We start from the raw sequence: 13878 nt of genomic DNA, 5'->3' as shown, positions 1-13878 counted from the left end.
CCCTGTGTTCGAGCAGACGTTTAATCACATCATGAGCATCGCGGTCCTTCTGTTCTCACGGCTCTTTGGCCCCCTGCTGTATCGTTTCCCCTCCCTCTTCCTCCATCTCCTTTACCTCAGATACCACAGAACTGATGGCAGAACTGAAAGGCTGCATCACAAACTGCTATATATCCTTTCTGTGAGGGACCAGAATGTTTTGCTGGTTGAACTTCCTCCCAAAAAGCCCAGACTTTAATGAAGGTGTCTCAAGACTTGGAAGAATAACTCTTCATATGCAAAAGATTGCGTAGTTTTGATGGTTTGAGTCTGAAATGATGGGACTGGATAAATGATTACATCCAGATCTGTGTTCTGAAAATGAATTTGCAAAAAGAAATGTGTTTAAACTGAAATACGATGCCACTTGCATGATTTAAAAACATCAAGGACATCAAACGAGCAAGCACTTTTAATAAAGTTTGCAAAATGTTCAGTGATAATGTGTCTTCCCAACAACATCTGCTTTTTTAAAATATTTGTTTGAAACAACAAAAACATAGGTCTTTCACACATTCACAGTATGTTTTAGTGAAATAATAATAATAAAAAAAGCTGATGATACCTTACAGGACAGATAAAGGGCAATAATAAGGCAGATGGTTTACCAATGTTCATAAAAAAATCCTTTTTATAATTTGTTGCAAAACATCGAGCTTGCTCCTTTGAGTGTTTTGTTTCAATTGCTAAACTGAAAAAGCACACAGGTGCGCGCGTCACTGAGTGCTTGTGGTTTTGTGGTCAGTTATATCACTATTTACTTTGCAATGACATGATTAATTTCTGAGGTATGAGTCTCCATCTTTCAAGAAATACTAGATTTCCATTGTCATTAAGTCCTTCCTGTATCCTAAAAAACTTTTCATCTCTTACATAATGTGACAGCCCTTAAGATTGTATTTCTGCTAAACTCCGTTCCTGCTCCCTTGTTTCTTAGTTTTCCTGGATCCTGGCCGTAACCTTGACTGTGCCTGACCGTGGTGATAGCTGTGCTGATGCTGTGACCTTGCCTTTGGTTGTGCTCGTGCTGTGGCTGTACTGACACTGTGCCCCCTGCTCGCCCTGATCGTGGTCTGGTCCTGGTTGCGCCGATGCTGTGATCTTGCCCTTGGACACCTCCCTTTCAACATATGCATGAGACTGTTATCATCTCCCTCAACATCATCATAGAGTGCAAATACTAATTTCACACCTACCATTATTGTAATATGACATGCATCTGTTTCTATTATTGCCGTGCCTCTCTCCCGCTCTCTCCCCTCTCTCTTTCTCTTTCCTTTTTTGCCATGATTGTATTTCATTTGCTATTTACGACATCTATTGCTCGTCTGTCCGTCCTGGAAGAGGGATCCCTCATCATCCTCTACCGCTCTTCCTGAGGTTTCTTCCTTTTTTTTTCCCCGTTACAGGGGTTCTTTTTCGGGAGTTTTTCCTGGAGTGATGTGAGGGTCTAAGGGCAGAGGGATGTCGTACACTGTAAAGCCCTCTGAGGCAAACCATGTTTTGTGATAATGGGCTCTATAAATAAAACTGACTTGACTTGACTTGGCCCTTGCGCCGACAGATTGCCCAGTAACCACTGTCAGGACGCACTGTGATGGACCCCTTCCCGTTGATGGACACCTTGGCTACACCGAGATCCCAGTCCCAACAACATCTGCTTTTTTAAAATATTTGTTTGAAACAACAAAAACATAGGTCTTTCACACATTCACAGTATGTTTTAGTGAAATAATAATAATAAAAAAAGCTGATGATACCTTACAGGGCAGATAAAGGGCAAAATAAGGCAGATGGTTTACCAATGTTCATAAAAAAATCCTTTTTTATAATTTGTTGCAAAGCATCGAGCTTGCTCCTTTGAGTGTTTTGTTTCAATTGCTAAACTGAAAAAGCACACAGGTGTGGCGCGACACTGAGCGCTTGTGGTTTTGTGGTCAGTTATATCACTATTTACTTTGCAATGACATGATTAATTGCTGAGGTATGAGTCTCCATCTTTCAAGAAATACTAGATTTCCATTGTCATTAAGTTCTTTCTGTATCCTAAAAAAACTTTTCATCTCTTACATAAAGTGACAGCCCTTAAGATTGTATTTCTGCTAAACTCTTAAATAAGTACTGTACCAACACAACCAATCAAAAGTACCAACAATCACCCCCAGCCTATGGAGAGAGCACATACGACACAGTGCACAAGATGACATTTCAGTTCTCTTGTGAAATAGTCGGTGTAATATCATCATCATTTTTGATTGGAAAAATGCGCATACTTAAAGAGGATAGGTGAACATGGCTTTACAATGTTCTCTGTAAAAATATTGATTTGTTGCAAAGCAGCTGGTGAGCTTGTTCAGATGACTGTTTCGTTTTAATTGTGTAACCGAAAAAGCACATAGGTGTGGTCCAACATTATGCAAGAGCTGGTCTGATGTAGGTCAATAAAAAGTAGAATAACGACATACTTTGTACTGATTCATTACATAAGTAATTGTGACTAAAAAAAAGAGTATTTACAAGTTTCCTTCTTCATACAAAGAAATACTGGATCATCATAAACTCCTTCTCCTTCCTCTGGTGCATCCTGCAAAAATCTGTAAAAAAACTGTAACTTTTCAGTGACAAACTATATTTATTTCTCTGCTTTTGCATGTAACTGTTTTTAATGGTGTTCAGACTGTTGTGAATGGTTTGTTCTTTATGTTTTCTGTGCTCTCAAAGTAATTGAAAATACCCACAATGATTCTCTTAGATTTAAATAACAGTTGAATTAATAAAAGTGTAGTGTATGGCCTTAATGCAAACAAAGAGTCTTCGATTTAATTTCATTAATCTGGAGAAAATGTTGCGTCTTCCATAATTTAATAACAGAGCTCAGAATGTGCCAAACTCTGCTGATCTTCATGAGTTTTTGAGGGAGGCACAGTCGGATATCCTCTGAACAAATGAACTGCCCTTAATAAACACTATTTCATGCTTTTATTTCATTGCTTTTATTTTCAGTTTTTCAATTTTAAGTTATACACAGGCCATTTCAGCTATGGAAAAAAAGGCTTTGCAATGCGTTCAACAACATTTCAAGCATTTCATATACACTAATGTACACAAGTGTGTCATTTTGTTATCATTTTGCGATGGTTCATTTGATTAATCAAATCAAAGGTTTTGGAGGAAAGCAGCTGTTAGAAACCTCACTGTCATACTTTAAGCGGTAAAAGTGCATCCAACGTGTTTATTTACATAAAAAATAAGTCATGAATTTCAGCCTGTTGCAGGCTAATGTAAATCAAATACTATTACAGTACAATGAATATAATACATTTAGGTGTAACTAACTGTTATTAACAACAGTTAGCGTCCTTCTTTCTTATGATACATCATAAAGCTGACTCAGGGGTTTTGTGTTTTCCCTCCCTGACATCTCCTTCAATGGGACAGATGATCAGCGGGGCGCTGTTCTTCCCATCATCTTGAACGCAGGGGTTAAAATACGGGTACAGAGGCTCGGGGAAGTCACAGCCGCTGTAAGTGTAAATGTGAGTCTTTGCTTCTGCGTCATAGAAAGACACCTTTCCTTCCTCATAATCCAGGAAGATGCCGATTTTCTGTGGGGGCTCTTGGAGCTGGAGGGTGACGGAGGGGCCGGCGCAGGCATTGAGGCTGCCGCCCTTGCGCCGACAGATTGCCCAGTAGCCACTGTCGGGACGCACTGTGATGGACCCCTTCCTGTTGATGGACTCCTTGGCTACACCGAGATCCCAGTCTGTTTTATCTCCAACCTGAAATACAACATACAGAAAACAGTCAGACACGCATGCTTCCTGAAAATAAACTGCTAAAAATACATTTGTGATTAATTTTATGCCAGCTGTGTTTGAATTAAGTACATGGTGAACTTTCTGTTGACTTAAAATTGCATTATATTAGATTAGATGTTGAAATTGCGATCCATTACTTGACTCTTGTATTTTACAGTTAAAAAACATCCAATTCCTGATAGCAACTTGCAGGATACGCAACAAGAAATAAAATTAAATATAATTTTTGTATGCAAAAACCAAATGTGACTCTGTGCTTGGCTCTAATCATTGTAGTGTGTGACATGTGCATGTCACATATACCTAAAAGTTCTAATTATAACACATTTAATTAGATTATTTTCAGTGTAGTGGCAGTTGAAAGTGTGTTTTATGTTTCTGAGCTCCTCACCTGAACAACCCAATAGCATCTTCCAGATTTGAAGCTTTGTTTTCCCAAAACGCAGACGCAAGAGTTGAAGCGGTGAGGATTGTCTGGGAGTTTGCCGCTCTTCTGGCTGCTGACGCTCACCTGTAGATCAACGTAACCATTGTTATCATCATCATTTCAAAAATTTGCATTGTAGTTTCAATTTGAGCCCCTTTGCACCAAATTCTCACATGCTCTTGAAGACCCAACCTTTTCCAATTTTCATGTAATTTCACTGAAGTACAAAAGCTCAACCCGTTTTAACTCGACCTGCTGCTTCAGAGCATAAGATTGTCTAGCTTTGCCATCAAGCTATTCTCTAGAACTGTAAGGTAGACTCTTTGTTCTGCACAAATTTAATTTAATGATCAATCAGACGATACCTTCTTCCTGTCCGGAGACAGAACCAGCCAGCCTGAAGCAGTGTCAGGATCCAGAGTGACATCAACTGCAGAAACAAAGCAGAAAAACAATGAGTCGGGCAATGAAAAGGATGAGTTAAACTAAGGATGAAGCTTATTGTAAAAAGAAATGAGAGTGTGATCGTCAACATACCTGCGTATTGATCCATCTTGTCCACTTCTGCAAAAAAAAAAAGAAATAAAAACGGTTATTTTCATGCACTGATTTTTACAACAATCTCTTGAATCTATTTGTAAAGTAGATAACAATGTATTAATAGATAAAAAATCACTGACCTTCTGCAGACAGTTTGTTCACAACATAATGGCAGACGTCCACAAGTTTGGAGATGGCTTTTGTCGCCGTCCCCATGCAGTTGTCTGAGTGGACTGCGACCTCAGACCACTCCCTGGTGGATGGGAGTCGACTCAGAGACCGGAAACTCTAAAAAAAACAAAAAAACAATGAAGGATTTTCTCATGAGCATAGCGTCCTGAAATGTAGATGCAGTACAGAAATAGTAAACTGCACTATGGATATCTTACCTGCACAAGGTGGACGGGGTTCTGAGCGTGCCCCAGGTGCTGCAGCACGCTGCTCCGCGTCTGCAGCTCTTCGAGTTCCCGTTGCATCTCTTCCAACAGCTCTTTGGATCTCTGCTCAGCTTCGCGTTGCCTTTCCTCCAGCTCCTCCACCAGCTCGGCCTGGTGTCTCTTGATAGCTGTTATCAACACGTCGCAGATTTTAGCGTTTTTCTGTATCTCCCTCTTCGTGATATCCTGTTGATTAAAAGGATAGAAACATAAATTTACACATAAAAACAATCAAATATGACCACTGGGTTCATGCCGTGTATCTGTGTAATGACTTACTTTACTTTGATCCACTTTATCTTTTATCTCCTGCATTTTTCCCCATCTGGCCTGAATCATCTGTTGAATGCTGGCCTTTGTCTCCCTCAAACAAACCTGCAAAAGATCCAAAAAGGTTTTATTATAATGTGCTGCAAAACACACACAAATATTACATATTTCTATGCAAGAGGAAAGCAGGTACATTAAGATAAACTTATTGTCTCACCTTCACCCTCTTGCTCTTCCTCTCAACGGGGATCGTCTGGTGGTTTTTGTGGTTCCTCTCTGTGCACATTACGCACACAAGTTTCTGGTCTTTCTCGCAAAACATCGTCAGCGGCTTCTTGTGGGTTCTGCAGAGGTGAATAGTGGCAAAGGTGGCCGGATCGATCAGTCGATGTCTCAGCAGCTCTTGATTCCTTAGGTGTGGTGTCAGGTGAAGTTCACAGTAAGACGCCTGGCACAGGACGCACGACTTGACCGATGGCGACTTGTCTCCATGGCAGATGTCACATGGAACTTCCTCAGCCTCAAAAAGTTGGTTCAGGGAATTTTTCCGACTTCCTGCTTTCCTTGCATTGCTGTTGCCATTCTCTGGAGACCTGTTAAATTGTTACATCCGAATTAATTTCAAATATTTGACTTTTCTGATAAATTTTCTGAGCATTTGACAGAACCAGTGAGCTTTAAAAAAAGTTTTTAAAAAAAGAAAAATGAAACAAACCCTTCACAGAAATCGATGATATCAATCATTGATCGGTTGATTCTAAGTTGAGGACGCTTGTCGAAAGTCTCTTTGCATAGCGGACAGTCAGGCTTGGCTTTTGTATCCCAGTATCCTTCAATGCAGTCTAGGCAAAAGTTGTGGCCACATGGGATGGTGGTGGGGTAGGTGTATCTCTCCAGACAGATGCAGCACCTAAACTGCTCTTCAAGTGACACAGCAAGGGCCATGTTTGTGACTGGAAAAAACACATTATATTAGTTAAACATGCACATGCATGATTCAATTGTATATCATGCACATCATCAAGCCTGCATTAATTAACAAGACAACACAAATAAATCTAAACCGCATTTTTCAATAAAAGAGTCGAACAAAACAGAACTGAAAATCTATTTTCTGATGCAAAACATTTTTAAAGTATTCAATATAGGAGAAATGTGAATAAATACATATTAAACAGTCCCTCTTGCCTTTTTCTCTAGACTTTTGGAACAACTAAAATAATTTTAATTAAAGCAATGCTTGATTTTTCAATCATCTGTACAATATCTGTACTGAATTCAATTAAATTTAAAAAAAAACGTTTTGTGAATTTCATTCATGCAATTAATGTTGTGAACTAACTCAAAGCACATTTTGTTGGTCATTTTATGAAATAAAAGTGTTCAAATGACAAAATGTGTTTTGAATATTATACCATCAGCAAATTTTAAATTCCCAAATTTTGTTTTCTCTTTGAAGTAGTCCAATAATCTAATAATAATATCTTACCTGGTTGAGTTGTCATGTTGACTGTCCTGATTGTTCTCGTCAGATGCAGAAAACAGTGCAGGATGCAACTTAAATGCTCAGTAAACTCAGGATTAGTCACTCCTGATTTCCCTTTAGCTCCTCCCCCCCAGGGTGCAGGTGCATTTTCCCACATCACTCACACCAACTGGTTATTCTGGTTCTTTTTTCTAACTTTAAATCATGTTCTATACAATCATGACCTGAGCTCACGTTTACGAGCTCTTGCAAGAAATGAGGGCATGGTTCTCTCAGCTGCAGCTGTAACTGGAAAGTCAACCCACTATGGTTTTGCTTCTGAGCATGTTTTTGATTCAGCAACAAAATGTAATCAGTTCATTGTTCAGGTTAAAAAGTGTGTGTGTCTAAAAACAACTTGTAGAAAAGCACCGAAGATGATAATAATATGTAGAAAAATACAGCAAACTGCGCTTTGCCTGGTGTGCTGAGTAATGATTAAAGAGCCGATATGTGAGTGTATTTGAGATCAGACTACATTCAGTGCACAGTATGAACAGTATGACACGTGCAAGAGTTACAGGAGGCAAAACATAGAAGTAAAATGTGCAGCGCCCGTGTGACCCTAAGAACTTTTTTTCATCAAAAAAAAAAGAAAAAAAAGAATTAGCATAAGGGAAATGGTGGAGTGAAATGTATATAGAGAGCATTAAAGTAAGAGGAAATGAAAAGGCAAAAGACATCTAGGGTGCAGTACAAAAACAAGAAGATGAAAGTTGCGTAAAAACAAACAAAAGAAATGTATTCTCTCATTATTTGTTATTTATTATCATTAGTTAGCTTAATTGTGTTGATTTTTCTTTAACAATTGTTCTCATTAGTATGAATACAAAATAATAAATTTTAATAAATTTTGCAATTTGCTATTGTTATTTTTGTTACTTTTGCTATTAAGTAATTTAATAATTAATTTTGATTTCTATCCTCTTTACTCTTTTATTGCAAGTCTCTATCCTTGTATATGTTTAATATTTTAATGCTCAGTAAAGCACTTTGAATTGCCCTGTTGTATGAAATGTGCCATAGAAATACAGTTATACCCTGCCGTGCCTTGCCTTGTCTTCCCTGGATAAGTATATACTGATCGGAAGGTAATTTAAAATGTATGGGTGGGCTATGTAAGAGTGCAGAAGGTACAAGTAGTATAAGTATAAGATATATGAATAATAAGGTGGTTCTCATGCACTTTTCATATGTACACCTACTAAAGAAATCAAACATCACAATCACAATTTGTAAATAACTTGCGTAATAATGAGCCAATAATTTGTGTATAACCCACACTATAGGGATGGCTGTGATCACTAATGGTGACCAGTGGGTTGATGGGAATTAAGAAGGAACAGGTTGGGGTGGTGGATGGGTCAAACAAACACAGGACTTTCCCCAAAGAAACCGGTGTGTGGGACTGTGTCAAACAAAAATAACTTTTAGTTATTTTAAGGTATGTCATTACCGTGTTTCTTGTCCTAAACCTAATCTACAAAACTCTGTGAGATATAATATGAACCACTGTATGAGGATATGCTGGAGTAATTTATTGGATAAATTTGCACATAAATTAAATATATGTATATATATATATAATGATCTAAGCCAGATGCTGATCATATGTTTATAAATTTGCTAACAAAAAAGTCCAGAATTACAGAAAACCCTTAGTTATCAGCAAATGTAAAAAAAAAATTAAAAATGTAATACTATATAGGATAAATCTGAATAAATACTTTGTGTAGTATGCACTAAGCTCCGTGATATTGTTTGTTTTTTGTTTTTTTTAAAAAAAAAGATATTATATCGGTTGAGTTATCAAGATAGAAGTGCGTTAATCACAAATGTGAATGTTCATCATTGCATGTACAGTGACGTCAAGAAATAAACAGACGTTCTCAGTGTGCTGAACGTTCGCAGATAAGGGTTGTTGTTTTTCAGCATTTCTTCATTTTTCTGTTTAGACACACTTCAGCTCTGTGCTGCCATAACATTCAAAAGGAAGACAAACCTGTTCTCTCTGTCAGAGGAAAACAAATCCATGTCGCATTAAGAGTAGTCATACGTGAGTGGGAAATTTTGTTTTTTAGTGCATCGACTCAACCTATGTTTACCAGAAAAAAAAGTATGCCAAATAAGATTTCGAGGCCTCTTATCAGCTGACTCTAGTTGTGGGAGTATTTAGATAAAAAAAAAAACACATTATTTAACTCAAACATGCTTATCAGAGTAATATTCTTTCAAATGGTTTTATCTATTGTGCACAAGAAGATTTTGAATGCAAAACTATTGGGTCATTGCATTTTTTTTAAGTATTTGTCACAGTATTAATCATAGGAAACAACAGTGCAGATACTCACTGTTACTCAATTGTCATAGAGTGCACTGACAATTTTCAATTACTGACTAATGCAATAAAAATAATGTTTCCCCAGGATTGCACCATACTGATGACTAATTGTTATTGAGTAAAATACAGAAATGTAATACAGACCGATATTAAGCAACTCTGCCAAGCACATACTGCATTTAAGCAGCGCTCTAATGATGATATCATTACAGCTGGTGATAAGTTAATGAACAGTTGTTGCCAGCCAAAAAGTAACCAAGAGAATCATTAAAAAACAAATATAAAATTCATTAGCTGCTCACTGTTGACATTATTATAAGATAAGTAAACTAGGTAATGATCACTACATGAGAAGTTTTTAAATAATGAATCAAAAGATGGCCGTGATTATTGCTTGTAGCCTGTAAACAGATGTTAGGATGATTAATCGTAACATCATTTGTGGGGCGTTGGATTCATTGGATATCATTCGAGCTGTTTTCATTTTTGCAAAAGACAGGACTGTCACATCCCTGTGGTTTATATCTTTTCACCTTTTTCTGTGTGAATTTGTCATAGTTTGTAAAATGCTGCATTAATATAGACTGTTCCTATAGACATACTTAAAATATTTAAAAATGTAGACCTATGATCTTGTAGTTTGAGTGCTGCTAAACGTTTATTATTTTTAGTTTGATTTTACGTATATGGATGACATTGCTATTTTATTTGCGTGTCTTGCATAAGTAAATGTACTTTGCACGTTTTTAGATTTGGATATAATTTTTTTAATCAGTTAACAAATCTAACTATATTTTCCCCTTTAATCTGGAATTTTTTCCTTCTCTTCTTCACACAAAAGCTCAAAGACAGCTGCCATGTGAATCAACCGGCACGTGTGACGGAAACAGGAAACAAGAATAAGAGATATGGGATGTAAATGATCCGACAACCAATTTTGATTCGTTGTGCCAATGCAAACCGATTTTTTTAACAGGATGCTACGTTCTTTTGTTGTGACACATTCAGGTAAAGATCCATTAACCTATGGACTACCCACTTATAATTACTGAAACCTGTTTTGCAAAACGCCATTGAGCATTAACAACAGAAATCCCCTCATAAAATGAGACAGGTGGCTTGTTAAATCAACAGAAGAAAAAATAACTGGCACAAAATCAAACGAAGCAATTTGTTGCCCACAGCTGCTACAGCAAGGACATAGCCTTTGTACATGGGGCACCCACTCCACCAGGTGAGCTACTGGGCACCCCTTAACCCTTTGAAACTTGACTGACAATAGTATTCTTGTCTGATTTCATTTAACACTTGGGAAAAAGACAAAAAACAAGAGATGCCTCACGAGAAAGTAAAGTTTGTTTCCTATTTTTGCAAGAAATTGGGAAACAGTGACAACTACTAGAAATTTATTTTTCTGAAAAACATAACATGTCCAGGAATGTTACAGAAATATGTATATGTGAGTGTATATTAGTACGATTTTAATTATTTCCTATTTTATCTTATTTTATTTTATTTCATTTCATTAAAATGTTTTCTAATTTCAAGTCATTTTCTTGTTTTTGTTGTGTTATTTGTTTGTTTGTTTTTGTTGCTAATTTTGAGTAATTTCATGTTAAGTTGCTCATTGCCTTCTCCCCAAGTTTTTGAGAGGAATCAAGCCAATTTGCTTAGGTTTCAAAAGGTTAATTCATGTTTTGACCTGAATGTATCATCATGCCCTGCAGCTGAACTGTCATAAATTTTTTACTGTCACCATAGCAAAAAACAGACACTCATGACCAGCATGACCCGGCCCTGTGTCAAAATAGTTTTGGCTCATGTCACTCAAACTGGCAGACAGCTTCATGTGCACGCTTGGTATGTTGAACCACCAGCAATGTTTTAGTGGTTCCAGCAAACAAATCAGCCGCCTCTCTGGCATGAGAAACTTAAGCATCTGGCCACACGAAAAATGCAGTTAGTTCTGAAGGTTTACAGTTCTGCCACACTGACTACACACACACACACACACACACACACACACACAAAGAACTTAATGTGCACAATCAACCTTTTCTGTTTTTAGTTAAAGCCATAGTTCACTAAAAATTGAAAACCCAGTCATTATCTGCTCACCCTCATGCCGATGGAGAGCTGGGTGAAATTTTACAGTCCACAAAACACTGCCGGAAGATCAAGGGGAAAAAGCCGCTCATCTCCCAAACAATTGAGGCAAATGGTGACCAGGTTTCTGATAATACATAATAAAACCACAAATATCTCCATACTGTTCACCCTGAAGCCCCGACGTGCCAAGTTGTTTTGAAAAACTTCACTAGTGTCATGTTTTAAGCCTTGTTTTAGCCTGTAGCTTTTAGTGTTGGAGCCAAATTCACATACGCACGCTCACGCAAGACCAACGAGAGCTCGAGTTATCTGCACGCCAGTGTTTACATGCTACCTGGAAGCTTCCCGCACACAGAGTAGCTTTATATCCAGCAAATGGACTTGTTGCTTCCTGCTAACTCCATAAGTCTCTCTGCGTGTGATAACTTAAGATAAAGACAATCAAGAGGTTTTTACCATAAATTGTATAATCCAAAGAGGTCTCCTCCTCTCCAAAACAAACAGACATGGTGATTTAAACCGGTAAAAACACTAAAAAAACAAAACAAAAAGTAGTTTCACATTACAAATCCAGTGCAGCTAAAGTACTGCTCATTGCAGATGTGCTTTTAACAGCGTTGACTGATGTGAAAACATGAATGGCCCCATACTTCAGAAACATAATGTTGCATCATGATGACCTCCATAAATGAGAACCTGCTCCCTATGTAGATATAAACGAGTTATTACAAGATAATGAAAAAACATTATGACTATTATTTTTGGGTGATTAAAGGCTACACAAAAGTTCAATTTCTGCCAATATATCCCCCTAAATCCTACACACTGGACCTTTAAAAGTGCACTGAATTATATTTTTAAAAGACTATAGATAACATGATTTAAGATGCTTATTAGTTAGTCTGTTTGTTTTCACTGTTATTAGGAGGATATTGAATTCCCTGTCCCCTCATGTCTTTCTTTGCTGCCTTTCCCTCACTTGTCTGTCTACACACCTGTCCTGCATCAGCCTCATTAGTCCTTCTCTGTTGGCTGCTCTCCTGTCTCTTCACCTTATTCCCCTCACCTGTGCTTCTCCCCTCTTTTCTCCACCTGCACTTCATCCCCTTGTCTGATTAGTTTGAGTTTAAGTCTTGTTTTTTCAGTTTAGTCTCCCTTTTTTCCCTTGCTGCCTACTGCTGCTTGCTTTTTCTTGCACAAACACTTGAAACTTGACTTCCTGTTGCCTGCCGTCTCGTATCATGACAACTCTAAATTAAATTAAAAATGAAAAATTGTGTCACTGTTTCACCAAGCATGGTCTCTTAACACATACGAAGGCTGTATGAGGTTAGTTGGCGCGAGGCCAGAGAATGTTCCCGGTAATCAAGTCATTATGTGGATGTGTGAGCGCATAAAAAGGAGACCGTTGAGAAGTCCGGAAGACGCCCTACATATAGAACATCTTGCATCACTAATGACATGTTTTTCACCTGAAGTTATAATATTTATGACTCTCTGTGTGTGTGTGTGTATTGCCTAATTAGATTCTGTACCTGATTTCCTCATGGCCAGACACCTTTTTATCTTATACCCAACCAATACTGTAAATAAATATGCTTTTAAAAAATGACTATTGTCGCCTGAATGATACTTTGTAATTTTTTCTTTTTAATTTACAACCACAACAAAAGTCGATTAAAACAGATTGTGCAGGTGAGATAAAAAGCCCATAAGGGGTTGCAAAGATATCTCATCAAAATAAACAATGCAAACAGTGATGAGGACAAAACACAAGAAATAAAGAAAAAAATTAAAAACATAAGAAAATTAAACAAAATAAGGCAGAAAAGCTGACATGAAGCAACATGTCCCTATTAAAAACATAAACACTGCAGAGAAAATCCACATACAGAATTCTAGGCTCCACAACCTTATCTTCCACCAAAAACAAATGCAACATTTATCCTTATATTAAGAAAATATAATTCATTTTGAGTGTAAGTGCATTAAAATTTAAAATGTTCTTAAATACTTGCAGACAGGGAGAAATGTTCACCATGTTGATAAGAATTCAATAGCTCCTCACCACACCTGAATTTAATAATATTTATTTATATGTATTTTTTAGTTACAAAGTAACTAAAACAATCTGTAAAGTCAGAAGTGGGTGAGTGAAAATGTGCTGCGGGGATGTTGCGTAGTGAAAACGAAGAAAAGGAAACAAAAGCCACAGTGTTGAGCCCAGGTGTGTCCAATGTCTCTGACAGACAAGAGCATCTTTGTTTTGAAATGCTAGGACGGTATGTTTCTGCCAGATTGTTATCAAAACAATGCACTTGCAACACAGATGTCTCCACTTTTTTTCACTCACATGCAGCCGTCGCGTCACA

The 13878-nt window shown here is 37.5% G+C and overlaps 1 protein-coding gene across 1 annotated transcript; it reads right to left on the bottom strand.

The window, feature by feature from the left end:
* Window positions 1-3016: 3016 nt before the first annotated feature.
* Window positions 3017-7151, bottom strand: LOC121962237 (E3 ubiquitin-protein ligase TRIM39-like). The gene is made up of 10 exons (XM_042512461.2): window positions 7021-7151; window positions 6247-6484; window positions 5749-6124; window positions 5541-5636; window positions 5214-5447; window positions 4965-5112; window positions 4822-4848; window positions 4650-4714; window positions 4249-4368; window positions 3017-3818 (listed from the first exon to the last, which is right to left on the bottom strand). The coding sequence occupies exons 1-10, from the start codon at window positions 7034-7036 to the stop codon at window positions 3417-3419; spliced, it is 1722 nt and encodes a 573-aa protein (XP_042368395.2). The 5' UTR covers window positions 7037-7151; the 3' UTR covers window positions 3017-3416.
* Between the last annotated feature and the right edge of the window lie 6727 nt (window positions 7152-13878).

The sequence above is a fragment of the Plectropomus leopardus genome, chromosome 23 (genome assembly GCF_026936395.1).
Source record: "Plectropomus leopardus strain MGB_pleo_1.0 chromosome 23, ASM2693639v1, whole genome shotgun sequence".
NCBI classification, from domain to species: Eukaryota; Metazoa; Chordata; class Actinopteri; order Perciformes; family Serranidae; genus Plectropomus; species Plectropomus leopardus.
The sequence above is the reverse complement of the archived record's forward strand: the minus strand, read 5'-3'. Positions and strand labels throughout refer to the sequence as shown.

Coding starts and splice junctions, on each gene's coding strand:
- LOC121962237 (XM_042512461.2), bottom strand. Junction 5,113..5,213: donor ACCCCGTCCACCTTGTGCAG/GTAAGATATCCA, acceptor TGTTTTTTTTAG/AGTTTCCGGTCTCTGAGTCG. Junction 4,715..4,821: donor CAAGATGGATCAATACGCAG/GTATGTTGACGA, acceptor TTGTTTCTGCAG/TTGATGTCACTCTGGATCCT.